The 21,885-nt window shown below is 37.0% G+C and overlaps 1 protein-coding gene across 19 annotated transcripts in view; it reads left to right on the forward strand.

The window, feature by feature from the left end:
* The window catches only part of otofa (otoferlin a), a 66,013-nt gene that overhangs the window by 35,824 nt on the left and 8,304 nt on the right, over nt 1-21,885 (forward strand). For 6 of the 19 annotated variants that reach the window (XM_058755307.1, XM_058755294.1, XM_058755295.1 and 3 more), the window contains exons 6-43: nt 3,293-3,366; nt 3,626-3,752; nt 4,112-4,166; nt 5,187-5,318; nt 5,581-5,643; nt 5,783-5,867; nt 5,960-6,119; nt 6,320-6,506; nt 6,623-6,809; nt 6,933-7,156; nt 9,415-9,523; nt 9,663-9,852; nt 10,079-10,199; nt 10,338-10,438; nt 10,538-10,628; nt 10,721-10,837; nt 10,920-11,072; nt 11,196-11,385; nt 11,498-11,622; nt 12,703-12,837; nt 13,611-13,772; nt 14,015-14,086; nt 14,323-14,442; nt 14,555-14,716; nt 14,799-14,961; nt 15,200-15,241; nt 15,772-15,926; nt 16,131-16,160; nt 16,278-16,412; nt 16,492-16,567; nt 18,212-18,351; nt 18,556-18,693; nt 18,780-18,917; nt 19,988-20,115; nt 20,224-20,394; nt 20,737-20,897; nt 20,973-21,115; nt 21,357-21,445. In XM_058755307.1, the coding sequence (XP_058611290.1) occupies nt 3,293-3,366; nt 3,626-3,752; nt 4,112-4,166; nt 5,187-5,318; nt 5,581-5,643; nt 5,783-5,867; nt 5,960-6,119; nt 6,320-6,506; nt 6,623-6,809; nt 6,933-7,156; nt 9,415-9,523; nt 9,663-9,852; nt 10,079-10,199; nt 10,338-10,438; nt 10,538-10,628; nt 10,721-10,837; nt 10,920-11,072; nt 11,196-11,385; nt 11,498-11,622; nt 12,703-12,837; nt 13,611-13,772; nt 14,015-14,086; nt 14,323-14,442; nt 14,555-14,716; nt 14,799-14,961; nt 15,200-15,241; nt 15,772-15,926; nt 16,131-16,160; nt 16,278-16,412; nt 16,492-16,567; nt 18,212-18,351; nt 18,556-18,693; nt 18,780-18,917; nt 19,988-20,115; nt 20,224-20,394; nt 20,737-20,897; nt 20,973-21,115; nt 21,357-21,445 (4,851 nt within the window). The remainder of the gene's footprint in view (nt 1-3,292; nt 3,367-3,625; nt 3,753-4,111; nt 4,167-5,186; nt 5,319-5,580; nt 5,644-5,782; nt 5,868-5,959; nt 6,120-6,319; nt 6,507-6,622; nt 6,810-6,932; nt 7,157-9,414; nt 9,524-9,662; nt 9,853-10,078; nt 10,200-10,337; nt 10,439-10,537; nt 10,629-10,720; nt 10,838-10,919; nt 11,073-11,195; nt 11,386-11,497; nt 11,623-12,702; nt 12,838-13,610; nt 13,773-14,014; nt 14,087-14,322; nt 14,443-14,554; nt 14,717-14,798; nt 14,962-15,199; nt 15,242-15,771; nt 15,927-16,130; nt 16,161-16,277; nt 16,413-16,491; nt 16,568-18,211; nt 18,352-18,555; nt 18,694-18,779; nt 18,918-19,987; nt 20,116-20,223; nt 20,395-20,736; nt 20,898-20,972; nt 21,116-21,356; nt 21,446-21,885) is intronic. The other 13 variants (XM_058755300.1, XM_058755301.1, XM_058755303.1 and 10 more) reach the window with 6 other exon arrangements.

Consider the following 21,885-nt stretch of genomic DNA (forward strand, 5'->3'; position numbering starts at 1 on the left):
ACTGTTTTCAACATTTGATAATAATAATAATAATAATTAAAAACATCTTGAGCACCAAATCAGCATATTCTAATGATTTCTCAAGGATCATAATATGACACTGAAGTCTAGAGTACTTACTGCTAAAAATTCAGCTTTGCCATCACAGGAATAAATTACATTTTAAAACATTAAAATAGAAAACAGTTATTTTGAATTCTAATCATTTTTCATGATATTACTGTTTACTGTATTTTTGATCAAATAATCCAAGCCTTGGTGAGCATAAGAGACTTTTGAATTATAATTTATGTTCAGTCTTACTCGTACTACAGTATGCCACATTTGAGGATTTCAGTATATTTATTTGTGCTCATATTCCATCACGTCTGAATGCCTCTAGCAAATACAAATAAAGTGCCTTTCACATTTCTCTCCCAGGTGTCATGGTCTCTCCTTTCATATTGTGTTGACAGTTGTATTGTTTGTATTATGTTACAGGTACAGGTCATAATTCTTAAACAGGGTTTAGAATAATTGGTTTTGGATCAGTGACTTTTTTGTGCATACCAGTTTAGCATCTTCACTCATAATATCTCAAATGTCACTTGAGCTCACCCCCACACACTAAATTATATGCAAAGGTCACTCTTCATTAAACTGGGGGAAGGGGATTGCAATCTTTATTAAAATGGGATTGTCGTTTTGCAGAGGTTTCGCTTCTTGAAGAAACATCAAATGGCCCAGCCAATATAGATAGACTGAGACAGACTATATGAAATCCAAATAAAAGTGCAGCAATTTAGCATTTAATGAAGGAATTAAACGTCTCAAGTGCTTCATTGATTGACAGTGTTCACCAATGTCCTTCTCCTAGGCTTAAAAAATAGTGTCTGCTCCATTGTGTGCTGCTCAGAGCGCAATGTGAGACTCTGGCTTTGTTCTCTGTAGCAACGCTGTCCATCAGACTGATCATTTACTGAACATCCTACAGTATGTAGACTAAACAAGTCAGTGCTGAATGTCTGGCCTACATACAGTACTGTAAAGCTATTTCATGTGGCTCCAGTAAATCCCAAAGACCTGCAGAACTGCCGTTGTTTGTGTTGTCAAGTCGTATCTGTGGGTTGCCTGTTTCTCCTTGACTGCTGAACTGAAGCCTTTGATTAAACCGAGCTGGTCTCATCACGCTCTAAAAATCATCTAATTAGTGTTAGCTTACCTTATCATGTCTAGATACAATCCAGTCTTTTCTTTTTGATTTTGTCCACTCTTATCATAGGTAATGTTCTAGTGAAAGTCCAAACATAGTCTGAAGTGTTTTAATGTATATTTTTTGGGGTATTTTTTTTTTTTTTTGTGGTGACGCCAAGATGACATTGTTGTTAATAAGCTGTTATGTCCAATTACAGTATATATGCATTATCTGATAACCAAAGCACATTTGTAATTGGTAAATTGGTAATTATTTTTAATCAAAAATACATCACAAACAGCACTGTTGTGAAATATTATTACAATTATTTGTAATTAATTCTTGTGATGACAAAGTTGAGTTTTCATCAGTCATTAATCCAGTTTTCAGTGTCACATGATCCTTCAGAAATCATTCTAATATGCTGATTTGCTCCCTAAGAAACATTTAGTAGATGTATACAACAGTAATTTTGACTTTATTTAATATGGGTAATTATATCAGACACATCTGTAAGAGAGTGAGAGTGAGTGAATGTGGGTGTGTATCGTTGTGTGTCTGTGTGTGTGTGAGGTCACGTACTCTCCTGTTACTTTTTCACTCATACCTGGTCATCATCTCAGGTTCTCCCTTATTGTGGACGTCCCGTTTAGTCTGAGAAGTGTCTCTTTGCCTGTGTTTTGCTTGGATATGAACTAGCAACTGAAAATGGACATATAGTACACTAGTGAGGAATTCCTCATTTTTTACCCTGAGTGGCTCGGCACACATTTCTCTATTGGTGAGTTTTTGCTGGTTGTCAGCGTTTGGGGAGTATCCTGTATATGTGAGGGAGTTTGTTCTATTGCGCAGTTCAAAAACTTGTTAAACTAAACCTGATTAATCTGTGAGATATCAAGTTGTGTTGATAAGAAAGAAAAAAAAAATTCAAAGCTTAATTTAGCTTGTTTTATAAAAGTGTGTGTGTGTCTTTTTGTGATCTGGTGCACTTTAAAAAAAAAAAACATGCCTGATGCATATGATGAAATTTCTGTACTCTGATCACATATTAACGCTCATTTGTTTGATATAACTTCTTGTTTGACTGCGTATGTATTTTAGAGGAGTGTTTGACTCAAAAAGTAAATTGCTAGACTTATGAGGAATAAAAATGTCTGATCTTTATTCATTTCTATTAATGAATAAAAGTTTAAAAAGTAAGCTCTGAAGACTTTCTCTTCAGTGTCACTTTGAGATGATGGCAGTGATTCAAAGATACAGATTTTAGAGGGTATGCTTCCATCATAAGACTGAGATGCAAAAACGACTACATTACAGAATAATGTTTGAAAATTTTCAGAAAAGTATCTTGTATTTGCATAACCAGTCCTGACTTGACAGATGATGTCCTGTTATTTAGTGATTTCCATAATACATCCAAATATTGGAGAAATCAGTGATACATTTTCACTCTTTGAATTCTTTCATCTTGTCCTGAGAAAGTATCTATATCCACAGATCACAGCTAATTGGAGAATTGTGCCCATCTTGTTGAATAATTAAGCACCGTTATTTGTCCAGCCGGCCTGTGACATCATCAGGCCTTTGTAGGTGAACTGATATCTAATCACCATAATATCAGTGCAGAGTTATCGGACACCACTGGGGCTATTGTGAGTGGGGTCTCGTTGTTGAAACGAGTGTCTCGTCTGAGTGATATATATCACAGAAATTTTCCATCATGGGAAAACCTGTCGTGCTCCAGTAGTGATGATCTGATTGCTCTCCAGCAGTGCCTATAAGAGAATGAATACATCAAAATAAAGATAAAACATGACCTGTAGAGCAAACATGTATATGGGAACCATTTTGATACTTGGACACCTATCTATTGCACTACCTATGTGTAAGCCTTATGTATTAATAATTTATTTGATTGAATTGTGGAATGTATCCAGATGGTTCACTGCTTTTTATACAATATCTATGTAACATAATCATATTTCTGAGTTTAAACTGGTATAAATTATTCAGTGTTTGGGAGGCCCAGAGGTAGAGGTGATTAAAAATGAATCAGTGCAAATAATGTCACTTTTTCCCCCCGTTCATGCCCATCTAAATGTTTGTTTTATATTGTAGGACAGGAAAAGGAGTGTTTTCAGCCATGAAACTGGGCAAGACACGCGTCTCTAAAGATGACCACAAAAAAGGAGGTAAATATTACTGAGCTGGTTTTACAAGAAAGGCAAATGTATTTTTTATTGGTTGAGAGAGGAAAACAAATCAACTGAAATGTATTTGTGTCTGCATTTTGGGTCAATTTAGTGCTGAAATCACAGTTATAAGTTTATGGTACTTTTATTACCTTAACCTTAATTGTACTTTAAATGCATAGTTACATTTTACATTGGACATCAATAGGAGAGACTAAAGAATCATAAAATTCTAATGCAACTGTGCTCTTGTTTGCAGATGACGCTGCCATTTTGGATGCAGAAGATCTGGATCGAAAGGCCATGCGTCTGGGCGGTGGACTCGACCCAGATACCATCTCACTGGCCTCTGTTACTGCAGTAACCACTAACGTCTCCAACAAAAGGTCACATATCTGATGTGCACTTGGTGTATTTTTAAAGCAATACACTCTTCTCTTTTTTGAAGTTTATCTGTTTGCATCCTTTGAAAAGGTCACAAGGAAGAAAACCATCAGTATTTCTTTTTCTGAGTGCTTGTTTTTTGTTTTCTTTCAAAATCCATTTTGTTTTTGAGAAAGAACAGTTAATTGAGTTTCAAGTATGAATGGCAGTATTTTTAATTTAATTTTATTATTATTTTTTTATTTATTTTAGCCACAACATAGACCTGCTTTAACATTGTAATAAATTTGATTAAAATGACTAATCAATTGACAGTCCTATATTGAATGTGTTTTAAGTTTTCTTCACATTTTGATTTCAGATCAAAGCCTGACATTAAGATGGAGCCCAGTTCAGGGCGTCCTGTGGATTATCAGGTATGAAGACAGACGAAAGAACACAGAGAGGAAGGGGAGCTCAATAACATTCCCACATTACAAAAGACAATAACTTCAGGCCTTGAATTGCCAACCAGACATGTTAAACCAGTGGCATTTATCCTTGAGTAGTGTATTCTGCATAAAGCCCTGAATATACAGAGCCGTCCCAAATAAACAACATCGGCCTTGAGCTTCAGTGTTTCAGAAAAGCCTTTGATGTTTACTTACTAATTGTCCTCTGCATGGCTGTTGTGTTGAGCAGTTGAATTGCAAATTCGTTTCAGTACTGGCACTGTATAATTCTTTTAAATGCAGGAAATCCATACATCCCTTGTGTGCTGTGTAAGTGCTTTTAGGACTTGTTAAAATTTTTCCTTATCTCTAACAGTTCATATTTTGCTGGAGGTTGGAAACTCTTTGCTTTCTGTCTTTCTCTTCATTAACTTTTGGGACCTGCTCGCAGAAGAAATCACTGCAGCAATAAGCAGTATTATTGTCTGCATTCTTCTGGAATCCAGCTTCTGTTATTTTGCAGAGAGTAGTTTATTTGCTTAAATGTGTTTCATAAAAATGTAGCTTTGAAGTGTAATAAAGACAGCGCCAATGTAAGGAAAATAAGAGAGAGCAATTTGGTAGTTCATTCGAACTGTGCAAACCTGAATTAGATGGCTCTGCTGATTTAAGAGCTAAAACTAAAAATACAAATATTATGATTTTCCTTCTCTTGTTATTTGTCCATATGCAGCCACAGAGTCATAAAGTTTACTTTATGAATCTGTGATCCAATAGAATACTGTAGCTCATTTGTCATTTGATTCCCTAAAGCAAACTTGACTAATTAGCCCTCTGCAGTAATAAAAACATAACAGATTCCACACCCACGTTAATACAGCCTCATCAGTCTTATAATCAGCATGTTAGACACATACCAGCTCAGGGTTTTATATCCTGTATGCCCCCAAATATATTATGTTTAAATAATCATATTTTTAATATCCAAATTAAAATGTATTTCAGATCAGTGTAACAGTAATCGAGGCCCGTCAGTTGATTGGTTTGAACATGGATCCTGTGGTTTGTGTGGAAATTGGAGAGGAGAAGAAGTATACATCGATGAAGGAGTCCACAAACTGCCCCTACTACAATGAGGTTATATTCACATTGCTAAAATATCCGAGCAAAGGAATTCTGTCATTTCAGACATTTTGACAGCCTTTTACCGATTATAACTGCAAGAATCATCTTATTTTATTTGGAAAGACAGATTATTTTGTACTTTCTCATGATAGTTGCTGTATCAACACCTAAGTAATGTCTAAATCCACCCACATTGTTTGAAATGATGAATGACTTCATTTGATAAACTTCATTGATCCAGATTATTTCAGTATTTCTCTCTATCTTCCAACAGTACTTTGTCTTTGACTTCCACGTGCCTCCAGATGTCATGTTTGACAAGATCCTGAAGATATCAGTGAGTAGATTTAGCATTAGTTCACACTTTCAGCATATGATTATACATATTATAACAAATCGCTAAGAAAACCCACTGAAAACAGCAGATGAAAAATGATTCAATTGTACTTCTGCTTTTCTCTCATGCTAAAATAAAGGTAATACATTCTAAAAACCTTCTACGAAGCGGTACTCTGGTGGGCACCTTCAAACTAGATGTGGGAACTGTGTACTCACAACCTGGTCAGTTACCAAGGAATAATGAAAATCTTAATAAGTAAGAGATATACTAATTAGATGGAAAAAGTCTTTTAATTGGTGCATGTATCTTACAGAGCATCAGTTCCACCACAAATGGGCAATGCTTTCGGACCCTGATGACATCACAGCCGGCTGCAAAGGTTACGTTAAGTGTGACATTGCAGTCGTAGGAAAAGGAGACAACATCAAGACTCCCCACAAGGCCAATGAAACAGATGAGGATGACATAGAGGGGTCAGAAACTGATATCTTTAAACACTAACATTCTTATATTTGTTTAGTTCATTAATTAATGAATTTATATATTGGAGTGCACTTTAGATTCCCAAATGTTCATACTGTTTTCTACAGCATCTAATGCTTTATTTATTCATACATTTATTCCTTCATTCATTCGAGTGTCATGTTGGTCTGTTCTTTTCGATACATTGCAGGAATCTTCTCTTGCCGGAGGGTGTTCCATCAGAAAGACAATGGGCACGATTTTATGTCAAGATTTATAGAGCTGAGGGACTACCAAAAATGAACACCAGCATCATGGCCAACATGAAGAAAGCTTTTATCGGGGAGAACAGGGACCTTGTGGACCCTTATGTCCTGGTGCAGTTTGCAGGGCAGAAGGTGAGAAACACCTGAAAACACTCAATAAGAGATCAATATTTACATCAATTCAATTTTTATATTAGACAGTGACAGATTACTTATTCTGTACATGTAATACATTTTTATACCATCAGGGTAAGACGTCAGTTCAGAAGAGCAGCTACGAGCCCATCTGGAATGAGCAAGTAATCTTCACCGAGATGTTCCCACCTTTGTGTAGGCGACTGAAAGTTCAGATCCGTGATTCAGACAAGGTGAATGATGTTGCCATAGGAACCCATTTCATCGATCTACGAAAGATTGCAAATGATGGAGACAAAGGTACTGATGATCTGTCCCAGTGTAACACGAGCAGTTTAATGAATGTACAGGTTGAATGGAGGCTGTAAATAAACAGACATCTTAAAGAACAAAAGAATTAACGGCTCCTTCATCGCTCCCCAGGGTTCCTGCCCACTATGGGCCCAGCCTGGGTGAATATGTATGGTTCTACCCGTAACTACACCCTGATGGATGAGCACCAGGACCTAAACGAGGGGCTGGGGGAAGGTGTGTCCTTCAGGGCACGCCTCCTTATTAGTATCGCAGTGGAGATCCTGGACACCTCTTCCACAGAAATAATGAGCTCTACTGAGGTACAAATAGAGCAGGTGTCCAACATGTCAGAGGTGAGATTCCTTATTTTCTTTTTTTGAGATTGGGTCAAGGCACTGTGACACCTCTCTTTAAATCAATACTGAAATCTTGACAATCTTGACAAAACACCATGACATTACACACACGTTATTTGGAAGCCATCTGATTCATTCTAACTCATCTGCAAGCCTGCAATCTTCATATTTAACAATGTTTAAAAAACTCTACAGATTCCATCTTGGCCTGGTCATTTGTAACCTTCTTGCACCATATGTGAAGACAAATTGATTACAGCTCAGTCCAGATTCTACGAAACATCAGCTGCCCTCTGGGAAATTACAAGGCCAAGCTCTTTGTCCTCAGACAAAAAGTCACTGCAGATGTGGGAGTCCAGCTGTCTGTGATTTTTGTGTGGCCTTTGGGAGAAAATATTGATTGTCAGATGCATTTTACTCAAGCGCAAGATTTGATGTAGAGGCAAGCATGTGATTCTGATAATCCCAACTGCCTTTAATGCCATGACTAACCTGGCGGTGTAAAAGCCTGTGCATTGATCCAAGCTACATGAAGAATAGAGACATAAAAGTGTAAGCCACAGATATGTCGACGGTGAGATCATTGATATAATACAGAAGAGCTGGAGACTAGCACAGAACATTAGATGTTTTCTTAGTGTTTAGAAGAGGAGGAGGTGAATAAACTCCTTAAAGGGATAGTTCACCAAAAATAAAATTACTTTCTTTCTTCTGTGGAACACAAAAGGATACATTTTGTACCATTTATTCTTTTCTGTAATATTATAATAAATAGGGAAATAGAGCTTTTACTCTTCAAAAAGTAAAAGCGAAAACAGTATTAAAGGATCATAAAATTATCATAAAAGTAGTCTATGGTGTCCATGTGCTGTATTCCGACTGTATTCCGATCCATATAATGAATATGAATAAGGACTGAGACTGTGAAGCTCCGTAATCACAACAAAAGCACCACTGAAGTGTTACAAAATGGTTGAAGTCATTATTCACCTGACAATCTTCCCATCCATTGCAATTCTAGAAACCCAGACCAGAAGTCCATTTCTTGAACAGATCATGCAGATCAGTTTTTGGAAGTAGATCAACTGATTGTTTGAAAAGATTGACTGAAAAGTAAAATTAGTTTATGAATTGAGCATTATTATAAAAATCTGTGAAGATTTTTCACAAATAACTTTTCTTACAGAAAGCTTTTGTTCAGCTTTATAAGACTTTCCCCTGGTTTCACAAACGAGACTTAAGCTTAGTCCCAGACTAAAATGCATGACTGAGATGTTTTAAATGAAAGAAACTTGCAGTGACATATCTTAAAATATGTGAGTGCCTTTGTTTTGTCTCAAGATGCACACTAGTAATGTTTTGTTCTAATTCAACTATGACTTAATCCTGGCTTAGTTTAGCCCCGTCTGTGAACCCAGGACTTAGAATATAGCACACAAGTCATATGGACCCTTTAGTGACACTTTATTTGTGCCTTTTTTTGGTCATTATGAAGCTCGACAGTCTCAGTCCTTATTCACATTTATCATATCAATTTTTTTTTTCTATTCTGTTATTGACAGAATGTCATACAGCTCCAGAATGAGTTGAGTAAATGATGAATTTCCATTTTAATTAAAAATTCTTATGAAAATGTACCAGTCAATTTTCAATTTACTATGGATCATTAATTAATTAATTACCAAGCTTGTTTTTATAAAACAAACTATTATACAGTATTTGGTATGAAAATTAGTGGCCCACTAAACTACTAAACTGCCATTGTTATAATAAAAATGAAGATTTCCTCTCTTCCATAATAGATTTATGATGAACATTTTTGAAAACAGTTGCATAGTTGTAGTTATACAACTGTAGAAATGAAAAGTACATTTTTATAAGGGCGTGAATTCATTTCTTATTTTCTGCTAAGGACAGCAGTGAGAGATTTATTTGATCAAAGGTCACAGCTTCAGTTGGGAAGAAACCCCTGCTGGGTTACAATGCAGCACTGAGCTGCCATAATCTCAAGTCAATTATTATTTCAGACTGAGCTCACACACTTTCGTTCACTATTGGGAAAATGCTATTCATGTCTGAGAGGAAAGAGGCAAGAGATCCCAATGCAGTGAAATAAAAGGTCACATAGTGTGTTCATTCCTCAATCCCATTCAGCAGATAGTTATTTAACACTTTTTATGTTAATTAAATCAATGACAGCTATTTGGATGTAATTCTGACCTTAAAAGATCAATTTTTATTTTTTTTTCTATCAGAGTGCCACAGGGAAGATGGAGGAGTTTTTCCTTTTTGGGTCGTTCTTGGAGGCCACAATGATAGACAGAAAAATTGGAGATAAACCCATCAGCTTTGAAGTCACTATCGGTGAGCTGAAGTCAAACACCTGTGAGGTCTCTTTTCAAAACATTCACTTTTCAGTATACTTATGGAAATGCTTCAGTAAATTCAAAACATCAAAAATAACAACATTTACAGCACCACATGTACACAATTTTCCACTTAGGTAACTATGGTAACCAGATTGATGGAGTGAGCAAGCCTGCATCAGCAAAGAAGAAGAAAGAGGGTGGAGGGGAGAGTGAAGAAGAGGAGACTGAGCTCATCCATAACTCCAGCGATGAAGAGGCAGAGGATGATGGAGATTTGACATCTGTGCCATCCACCCCTCCTATGAAACCAGTTATCACTGACAGGTCAGAGGTTAAGGAAAGGAAAATGATCAAATGGCAAAGAAATATCGAGTCATCAAACTGTCTAGAAATGGTTTTGAGAACAGAAGTGTTCTCTGACTGAAAATCACTTTCATGGGCAACTTGCAGTTTGTGAAAATCACATAAAAAAAAAAAAAAAAAAATAGATAACAGCTACTGTTGAGCTCTGCATCAAGAAACTGAACTATCCATTTTGCTCCATTTACAGAAATTACTTCCACTTGCCTTACTTTGAAAAGAAACCCTGCATTTACATCAAGAGCTGGTGGCAAGACCAGAGGAGACGGCTCTACAACTCCAATATAATGGACAAGATTGCAGATAAACTGGTCAGGCTCCAACTTAAATTGCTATCTGACTGTTAAACTGTCAATCTCCTCCTTCGAAGCAGTTCTTTTAGAGTTATTTTTGTAAAATCTGACATTATTATACTGTTTAAGCATGTGCATGTCTGTCTTTGTAAACAGGAGGAAGGTCTGAATGATGTTCAAGAAATCATAAAAACAGAGAAGGCATATCCAGAACGCAGACTTAGAGGTGTTTTAGAGGAGCTTAGCACAAGTTGCAGGTGAGAGAATGTTAAAAATCATCTAAACAATCGAAGTTAAAGTATATACAGCACACAATCACAATCAGCAATCTTTTTGTCTGTTCTCTACAATTTAAGCCGATTTGTTACACTGGCAAACAAAGATCAGAATCTGTCCGGAAGAACCAAGCTGGACAAAGAGAGGCTAAAGTCCTGCATGAGAGAGTTGGTATGCCTACACACCCTATATGGTCTCAGCTTGGACATTAAGAACTGCTGATGGGTTATTAAATGTAATTTGCGTGGTTACATTGTTCATAGGAGAGCATGGGTCAGCAGTCGAAGACTATCCGCTCACAGGTGAAGAGAAACACGGTTCGAGACAAACTCAAGCTAGTGTTCAATTTCCTTCACAGGCTTCGTTTCCTAGCAGATGAGGTAAAAGAAATCACATCCCCCTACTACTCCATTCACATTGAGCAACTCAGACTCAACATTTTCTTGTTTGTTTTCCTGTAAGCCCCAGCACAGCATCCCTGATGTGTTCATATGGATGATTAGCAACAACAAACGCATAGCGTACGCCCGCATTCCCTCCAAAGACATTCTCTACTCAATTGTTGACGAAGAGATGGGAAAAGACTGTGGGAAAGTTAAAGCTGTTTTTCTCAGGGTAACTCCCCATTTTCATGTCTTTCTTCCTCTGAATAAACATGCTAGTTAGAAGGAATTAAATTAGGTTGGATATTATTGATGTAAACATTCTGCATTGGTGCTTGTGTTGTGTTCATTATAGCTGCCTGGAAAGAAAGGCTTTGGGTCTGCTGGCTGGACAGTTCAGGCTAAACTGGAGATGTATTTGTGGCTGGGGATGAACAAACAGAGGAAGGACTTCTTGAGTGGCCTCCCTAGCGGCTTTGAAGAGAGCAAGGCTATGAAGGGAACAGGCATACAAGCTGTTCCTCCCATCAGCCTGGTTTATAACAGTAAGATTATTAAATGCTTTAAATATGATCTAATGTTGTTGTTTTTTGCTTTTGTTTGCATGCATGTTATAACGTACAGTATGTGATAAGTGACCCTCAACTTGTTCTGTAGTGAAGCAGGTGTTTCAGCTGAGGGCCCATATGTATCAGGCTCGCAGTCTGTTTGCTGCTGATAGTAGCGGTCTGTCTGACCCATTTGCAAGGGTTTTCTTCTCCACCCACAGCCAGGTGACAGAGGTGAGTGTGTGTTGGAGCCTTTGGTTATGAGTCTGTAAAAGTGCAGGATTTTTCAGTTTGGCTGTCTCTGCTGTCTGTGAACAAATACAGTGGTTGCTGTTTTTGTATGTAGGCGATTCTAAGTTAGAGGCACTTTACACTTTACATTGAATAGTTCACCCAAAAATTTTAATTGGATGGAAACGTACTCACCCTCAGGCCTTCCAGGTTTTAGATTAGTTTCTTTCTTCATCGGAACAGATTTGGAGAAATTGAACATTACATCACTTGCTCACCAATGGATCCTCTGGAATAAATGGGTGTTGTCAGAATAAGAGTCCAAACAGCTGATTTAAAAACATCACAATAATCCACAAGTAAATATAAACTAGTGCTGGGCAACGATTAATCTAGATTAATCTCATCCAAAATAAAAGTTTTTGTGTACATAATATATGTGTGTGTATTGTGTATATTTATTATGTATATATGAATACACACCCATTTATGTATATATTTAAGAAAAATGTGTTATGTTTATATATTAAATATATTTATATATCATATAAATTATATTAATATAAATATATACGTGTAAATACATGTAAATATTTTCAAAATATATACTGTATGTGTGTGTCTTTATATACACACAATAAATATTCACAGTACACACAGATATATTATATAAACAAAAACTTTTATTTTGGATGAGATTAATCTAGATTAATCGTTGCCCAGCACTAATATAAACATTTAAACAATTACTAAAATGTGTGCAGTAATTTTTCTAAAAAAAATTTCAGTGATTCTAATTGCAATTACTGCAATTGTTTGTTATAATATTATTTATTTATACATTGTACACATGAATACAAAATTTATTAAAAATGTTGATGTTCTTAATTAAACATGTTTAAGGGCCATTTATACCTGAAAAACAGAATACACTCTCTAAAAATGAAGAAAACAATTAAAGAGACACATTAAAATGTCAAAAGCTGATATAATCTTAGAATTATTGTTATTTTTGGTTAAAGGACAGAAAGGTTGTTGTAATTGATGAATCATCCATGAACATTTTTTGTTTGTATATTTCAGGTCCTCAGTGAGACTCTTTGTCCTACGTGGGATCAGTTGCTTGTGTTTGATAATGTTGAACTCTACGGTGAGGCTGGGGAACTCCGTGATGATCCACCAATCATTGTCATTGAACTGTATGACCAAGACACTGTGGTAAGTTTGTATTGCAAAACGAACGTCTTATACCAAGTCTTATAAATATAGAAAATGAAATGTCATTGTTTGCTAGTTCAGCGCACAGTTCTGTTGACATTATCCTTTCCATGTATGAGTCATATTAAGAGTGTGAAAATGTGCCCTATTGTCCTGACTTGATGTTTCTTCCTGTTTAAAATCTTCTGGTCCTGGCCTTTTGTTGGACGGCATTTTGGCTAAGTAGAGTGTGAACACTTATTTCAACACTGCTGTCAATCTGTGTTTGTATAGCTGAATTCAACAAGGCATGCAAGAAGTGGAATTGCTTGGGACTCTGTCCTAAAAACAAGACCAGATCATTTCCCTTACCTTCATAGTGATAAAAACACCTGTTTCCTGTGGTGATGAACTGCCTCTTGCATTCCCTTGGTTGTGACAGTTCAGAGGGTTTACAACTGGATGTTTCCTTGTAGTTGTAGTCTCTACAGTAGTTTGTAGTAATTGTTGCTGTGGTTTATTTCATTGACAGCTGAGGGCCAAGGTCAGATATGAGCACAGATGAAGAAACCAAACTCAAGTAGAATTTAACTTTTGTGAATGCAAACTTTTATGTTCAACGTTTAATAAAAATATTCATAATTGACAACCAAAGCTTGATTTTCAGATCTTAAAGCCCCAGCAATACAGTAGCCATGATATGCAAGTGGTTTTACAAGGAATGTGGCCACACTGACCCCTGGTGTTCAGAGGCAGAACTGCAACTGGTGTTTTTTTTTCTGTGTGGCATTCAGGGGAAAGCAGAGTTCATTGGGCGAACATTTGCAAAGCCACTAACTAAGATGGTTGATGAACACTACGGGCCCCCGCGGTTTCCCCCCCAGCTGGAGTACTATCAGATCTACAGAGGAAACTGCGCTGCAGGAGATCTGTTGGCTGCTTTTGAACTACTGCAGGTACAGGCGGTACACAGTGGCTGTGATCAACTTGTATATACTCCAATCTTCAGTGGACTCTCAGTCAATGCTTGGCCTATCTATTCATAAATGTTGCTTGACTAGCACAGATGCAGATCGCTCTTTCTCTATTCCTTCCACTTGTATTTGATTCTTGATCTTTTTGTGTGATTTCCCACTTCATTTTTCCATAATCCTCTGTCCCATCTTTCTGCTGTACTCTTCCATGGCAACTTTAACAGATTCCTTATGATGATGAGGAGATCAGGAGGGCTCTTATTTCTGTCCATGACTTTGCTGTACCTCAGATCAAGGTGCAATAAACAAAATAACAGTTCCCCCTCTGTAATTCTGCTTTGTTTTCCATCCTTGTGTAAGTGACTCCATCCTCTTTGCTATTGCTGTGCTTTGGCTTTTTTCCTGGTTTACAAGACATGGTAGAGGTTTGAAATTAAAATGAGTATTTAATCAGTATTATTAGTCAGTAATTACCTCAGTCTTTCATCAGTTAATGACATATTTTCATTCTAAACTATCTGTATATCCACAGATTGGTCCAGCAGGGCGGGCAGCTCTTCCTCCAATTGATGGCCCGACTGATTCCGACCGTGGGCCCCTTCTGCCTGTTCCATTGGGCATACGACCAGTTCTCAGCAGATATCGTATAGAGGTGAAAGCACCACCACAGAGAGCCACAACCATATGTTTACAACTGTTTTACTGTACTTGTAGCTCATGTTATTTTTTTGCATCAGTATTGTTGTGTCTTTATTTCTCGCCAGGTCCTGTTCTGGGGTCTCAGGGACCTTAAAAGAATCAATCTGGCCCAGGTGGACAGGCCTCGTGTGGACATCGAGTGTGCAGGGAAAGGAGTTCAGTCAGCCCTCATTCAGAACTACAAGAAGAATCCAAACTTCAGCACGTTAGTGAAGTGGTTTGAAGTGGTGAGTGAAATTATATATGTAACACAAAATATCCACTTCATTTCTGATTTAAAAAGTTCACTTGAATAATCTCATGCTGCAGGATCTGCCAGAAAATGAGCTACTTCATCCACCACTCAATATTCGGGTGGTGGACTGCAGGGCATTCGGACGCTACACCTTGGTAGGGTCTCATGCTGTGACCAGCCTTCGCAAGTTCATCTACAGCCCCCCAGACAAGACTGCTAACAACTGGGCTCACACCGGTACCTGTCATATACGAATATACTCATTGTGAATCTGTAATAATTAAATGACATATTATAATGTAACTTTTCTAATGATCTAGTAATTATTATTTGTACAAAAATATGTATTTGTTGGATTTCAATGATAGTTAAATCCCACCATTCAAAGATCACAAATATCTTTACATTTCACTTGTTATTGCATAAACTCTTATGCCATGGTGTGTGAGTAACAGCTTATTGTCATCTGGGTCAGGTGCCGAACTTTGCAAGATGATGATATTGTACCACAATATGTGTTTGTTTGTTTTTGACCATATATTGCACAACCCTATTTATACATCAAGCAATTAAATTATAATTGCTTGCACTACTGTTTAAAGGTTTGGAGTAGGTAAGATTTTTTGTTTGTTGTTTTTTAAAGAAATTTATTCAGCAAGGACACATTTAATTGATAATAGTTACATTTATATTGTTACAAAAGATTTCAATTTCAAATACATTTTAAAATATTAAAATATAAATATTTCACAATAGTATTGTTTCTACTGTATTTTTGATTAAACAAATTCAGATAAATTGTGAGAGACTTTAAAAAGTCTTACCAACCCCAACCTATTTAAACGGTAGTGTATATAAGAAAACTTGCATTATATTGCTTTTATTTTAAATTCTTGGTACAGACTACATCTTTTTTCCAGTTTTTCTGACTTTTCATTCCTTTTCTCCATTCCTTCGTCCTCTGATCTCTTCATGGTCTTATCCTTTCTGTCCTGGTGCTGTTCTTGGGTCATTGATTGCTAAATCATATGACCCTGCCCACACCAGCTAGACTGGCCAATGGCTACATGGCTCTCACGAATGGGACATCTCATTCCCGCCCCCATTCCCGTCCCATTTCTCATCCCTCAGGTGATATTGTGGTCAATATGGACCCTGAACCCAACATTAAGAAGATGGACACAGTTGTCAAGATTGATGCTGTGAGTAGACATGCCATGCTGTGAGAACACGCTGTTATGGTTTAGAATACTGCTCTGCTTGGTGTGTTTTTTGTTCCAAATGTGGTTCTGTTTGTTTTAGTGTTTTAAGGGTAGTGCACCAACATTTGTACCGACAACTATTGTAGAATCTGTTGTGGATGTTGTTTGTATTTGATGTATGTTTGTGTGGCCCTGTCCTTGTAGACCACCGATGCTGTTGTTAAAGTTGACTTGGTAAGTCTTGGTTTGGTTCAGACAGATGTAAATGTTTTGATTTTATTCATATTCATTTGGATTAACATTACAAATTTAATTACATTACATTTCAAATAAAATCATTTGTACTAACAGAATGACGGTGAGAAGGAGAAAGAGAAAAAGAAAAAGAAGAAAAAGAAGGGAGAAGAAGTGGACGAGGAGGAGCCGGATGAGAGCATGTTGGACTGGTGGTCCAAATACTTTGCCTCAATAGAGACTATGATGGAGGTGGGAGAGACTTTAAGCATTTTCGATCCTTTACATTTGATATATAGTGTCATATGTAATATACTTAATGTGAATGCAGACTCTCAGAGCCCAGGAGGCCGCTTTGGCAGAGGCAGAGGAAAGAGAAGATTTGGAGATAGCAGCAGAGAGTGCAGGTAACCACAGAGCTTAACATGGACTTGGTGTCATGTTTCTAAATAGAACTAACGTTCTGGTTAGAAACGTGTTCAGATGAGCACTATCATCCCAAATCCATTTCCATTGTAGTCATGACATGAATGAACCCATTAGTATTTTTTTTCATGCCATGAACGTTGGACACAAACATTTAGAAACTATTAATAATCTCCAATTTGGGAACTAATTTTCCCACATATTCTTTTAATTAAATTGAATTTGAATGTATTTGATCCTTTATACTTTAAGGCAGGGGTGGGCAAACTTTTTGACTCGAGGGCCACATCAAGTTTTCCACATCAAGTGAGGGGCTGCATAATATGTTTATGACAAATGAAGTTTTGATTTTTTTTTTTTATTATTCTAGACTGACACTCACTTACTACTGTACTGTATGTATACTTGTACATACATGGCCGTTATATTCTTGTACCGTCTCTACCTATTTTTTTTTTTATGAGCACTTTATGACAGATAAGTTGCATTGGTGTAGCCTACAAGTCGATTGATGTGTAAGACACATTTTATCATTTCATTCAGAAATAATGTAAAATAAACTAAACGTTTACAAACATATGTATATTCCCCACACTCCACAAAAAATCCCATAAATTTAGCAGTGTCCAGAATGGAATAAAGAACGAAAATATAAGTTAAAAAAACAAACTAATTCAACATAAACATATATTATAAACTCCCAGCCTAAATATTTAAAGCAAAACTGAAACTAGTGCGTGGTTGCTAGAAAATGCACAAAACAAACTCACTTGCCTTTTCTCGTTCGTTATCAATCCTAATGTGCGCACTTTGTGCTTAGCCTTGTTTGCTTTAAGTCGCCTTGGAAAACGCAACACGTTTCAGGTGAACCCCAAACAGATGAAGAAAGCATATCTTAGCAAGATAAAACGACAAATTATTTCCATGTTTTCCCCACGAAATTGCAGTGCCCGTGAGCAGGATAACACTGGCATTTGTTCTGATACTGGAAAGTCTACAGAGCATTTTAAGCATTTTTAGTACCAATACAAGGCATTTTTTCAAAACAAATGAACACTTTCATTTATAAAACAAGTAACTTATTACAGTTGTGCCAGTTTTGTAGGTTATATATTTTGACTTTTTATTTTGTATTTGCCAAAAATACAAAATCTTTAGCGAAGCAGTGCGGAGAGTCGCTTTTGAAACGTGCCGCGGCGTAGCTGGTGTAAAAACAAACATTGACACGAGTTGCTGCGATCTGGCCGCGTCTGAGCGCCATCTATTGAATCTTACTGATATTGCATCAACTTAGCTATTTTGGACCAACTGCCTCACTGGCTGGATGAAAACACCCGTAGTTTGCCCACCTCTGCAGATTCATATCATTTTTAAAAATCCCTCCGGGCCGCCGCAGGAGTGATAGCGGGCCGCAGATGGCCAGCGGGCCGTAGTTTGGACACCCCTGCTTTAAGGGGATCTAGTATATAGTCCGTATGTCTTTTGGGTCTTTAAAATAACTCTCATGGCTTGAAGCATCATCCTTCAGTACATAGTCCATTTAGACTGGCATTGTAGGTGTTGTGCTCACACGTTTCTCATTTCCTCATTTCCATCCTTACCTACCCATTCACCCCTAACCTCAGAGATCAAAGCTGATGACTTTCCTATGAAAGGCACCAAACCCAAGGAGAAGAACAAAGACAAGAAGAGCTCCAAGGACAAAAAGAAGAACCATGACGGCACAGAAAAACGACCTCCAAAACCAAAAGTTGATGAACTCATGGTCAGTTCTTCTTCTTGAAAATTTTTTTCTGTATTTTTTCTGTATTATAAACATTCATGTAAAAGTTACTGTTCAAAAGTTTGGAGTCACAGAGTTCAAAAATTCAGACTTCCTGACCCCAAAATTTTGAACATACATTAGCTAAACTGTGATCTGTAGCAATTTATCCTTATTTTAGTGTAAATATAAACACCTTTATCTCAGGTGTACAATAAAGAGCTGGAGAGTGAGTTTGGTAGCTTTGAGGACTGGCTCCACACCTTCAACCTGTATAGAGGAAAGGCTGGAGATGATATTGACCACAACGTGGTTGATGATGACAGGATTGTGGGCAGATTCAAGGTAAGAATATATAAAGTATAAATCAGGCTTCAGATATAAAGTATGAACATCTCATTTTGATTTGAATCTGTCTCCTTATGAACCAGGGCTCCCTCTGTATGTATAAACTTCCACTGTCTGAGGAGATCACCAGGGAGGCAGGATTTGACCCGAACATGGGCATGTTCCAAAGTATTCCTCACAATGACCCTATCAATGTTCTCATAAGGATTTATATCATTAGAGTGAGTGAATTCAACTTTGAATTGTAAGTGTTATTCATATGGCACTGTCTCTGAAGTAACGTGACTCTCTTCCAGAGTTGGGTATAATGCGTTTCGTAAAAAAATCATAAAAACTAAAAAAATCATGTTTTGCGGGTCAGTATGCCCTTTAATAAATCACTGGACAATGTGAGCTAAAATGCAGGCCAGTCCTACAACATTTAGATGCAAGGAAAGGTCGTATTTCAATTCGTATGAATCATATTTCAAAATGTTGCACTCGACATATTTTAGTCTGGCATTATAGTTTGGGAAAAGTTCAACAAGTGAATATAATAAATGACTCATCAGAATGAGATCATCCGCTGCATTAAGCCACGTCGGCATCACAATTCAAGGCTTATTCCTCAAAGCACATCGTCTTCCAAAAAAGTAGCCAAGATGAACTTGAATCTTTCTTTGTATACGGAGGTGATGTGGACATTTACATGTCCGCACGTCTCAAGCCTGGTTTCGCGTGGATGATGATCTTATAGCGCGCGATGTGCGTGGGTGTGATATAGGTGAGCTCAGAAGGGAGAGACTGTGCCTCGCGTTGGTTTCATACGGATTATTTTATCAGAGAATATTTGTTTTCGACTTGACTGACTTCATTTAATAATAGACACTTCAAGCTTTCTTTAGATTTCTCATGTCATTTTCGTTCATTTTAGTGACTGGTTTCAGGAAGATATTCGCAGAGACTGAGAATGCAGAAAGCCCACCCAATTTGTTTTCTTTATTTTACAAAGAAAAAAAAAAAGTTTTGTTGATATTGGGAGTGTAGGCTATAAAAATAATACTTACGTTTTTTTTCCAGTCAATATTAAATTAATGAAAGAACTATGAGTTTCTCTTTGTAGTCTTTTTTAGATTTGATAACTTGAAAAGTAAACCTGAAAGTAACTTGAAAGTAAAGTAATTAGTAATCTGATTACTTTTTAAATGCAGTAATCAGTAATGTAATCAAATTACAATTTTAAAGAAGTAATTAGTAATTTGTAGTGGATAACTTTTTTAAAGTAACTTACCCAACACTGCTCTCTTCTCAGGCCACAGACCTGCATCCTGCGGATATAAATGGTAAAGCAGACCCTTATATAGTCATTCGATTGGGAAAGTCAGAGATTCGGGACAAGGAGAGCTACATATCCAAGCAGCTAAATCCTGTCTTTGGAAAGTAAGTACGCTATACTATTGTAAACCAACCAAACCAATAAATTGGTTAAAGTTCAAACAAGAAAATAATTTCTTGAAAGCATACTCTCCTCTCTTTCCTGTCCTTAAGGTCGTTCGACATAGAGGCTACATTCCCAATGGAGTCCATGCTGACGGTTGCAGTATATGACTGGGATTTGGTGGGAACTGATGACCTGATTGGTGAGACTAAGATCGATTTGGAGAACCGATACTACAGCAAACACAGAGCCACATGTGGCATTGCATCTAACTACTCTGTGTGAGTACTTTCTTTCTTGTACTTTCTATAAGTTATCAACACATTGAACGCATGAACCTCTCAAATCTTTATAGAACAACTATAGAACAACATGTTGAAGTATTTTATTTATGGGGATGTCAATCAATACATTTTACATGATGTAACAATTCATAAACTGAATCACAATTAATTGCATATATCAACATTTAAAAATTTGATTATAATAATAGAGCAGTCATAACCAGCATAATCCATTCAGTTGAGTTTCTTGATCTGTCCAAGGCAGACATCAAGTCTTTATAATTAATGTGTTAAACTAACAGTCCTGTTTTTTTTTTTGTTTCACTATGAAACATCCAGCCATGGTTACAATGCATGGCGTGACCCTCAGAAGCCAACTCAGATCCTTGTTAAGTTGTGCAAAGAAGGTAAATTGGACGGACCCCACTATGGACCTGGTGGGAAGGTCAAAGTTGGAAACCGCATCTTTCTTGGGTCAACAGAAATTGAGGATGAGAGTGGTGAGACATTTACAGAGTTTATAATGTTTTTCTCTGATCATATATGAAAAGACATCAGTATCGTTTGGCTTGCAGGTCTGAAGAAGCAGACAGAAGAACACTTGGCTCTTACAGTTCTTAGGCATTGGGAGGAGATCCCACGTGTTGGTTGCAAACTCATCCCTGAGCATGTGGAGACCAGGCCCCTCCTCAACCCAGACAAGCCAGGCATAGAGCAGGTACGCAAGGGTCTGCAACAAGATACTACTAAGTTTACCAAGTACATACTCGAATGTTCACTAAGAGACCTTGATGAGTTTAACGTCATTGCTAACGCAATTCAGAGCAAGAATAAACATCTGCATCAACTTTAGCAGATGCAGTTTATTTATGCATGTTAAATGAGGGAACATAAATGAGTATTTTAAAAGAAAAAATGTAATGTAACTATCAGCTCCTCGAATTTTCACAATCTCACAGGGAAGGATTGAAATGTGGGTGGACATGTTTCCTATGGATGTACCAGCACCAGGACCAGCCATTGACATATCACCACGTAAACCAAAGAGGTAGATGATTCTATTCAGAGTCTCGACTTTTGTTGCTTTTCCTTAATTCACACTCGTTTATATTCAAAGAGTTTGTTGCAGTTAAGGTATTAATGTTTTATTTGTACATAATGTTGCCTTAATGTTTACATATTTTTCCTTAAAGGCTTTAGGTACATGGAACAAAATGTCATTTTGATTTGTGCATCAGTGAGTGTAGCCTTGAAGAGGTTTAGACAAAAAATAGGAAGTCATGCTGAGATCACATACTCACTCTTAGATCATTACACCCTTAAGCAAGGAACAGATTGCTTTGTTTTCTGGACTGCTTGTGCAATTAATATTCTTTGGCTGACTTAAAAGCTTTGGATGAAAGAACTGGCTGTGAATGGTGAATTGCCAAACTACAGAATGTCTTTTTATCTCACTTAAATTTTCATAATTGTTTACTATAATGATTT

The sequence above is a fragment of the Onychostoma macrolepis genome, chromosome 20, assembly GCF_012432095.1.
Source record: "Onychostoma macrolepis isolate SWU-2019 chromosome 20, ASM1243209v1, whole genome shotgun sequence".
Taxonomy (NCBI): domain Eukaryota; kingdom Metazoa; phylum Chordata; class Actinopteri; order Cypriniformes; family Cyprinidae; genus Onychostoma; species Onychostoma macrolepis.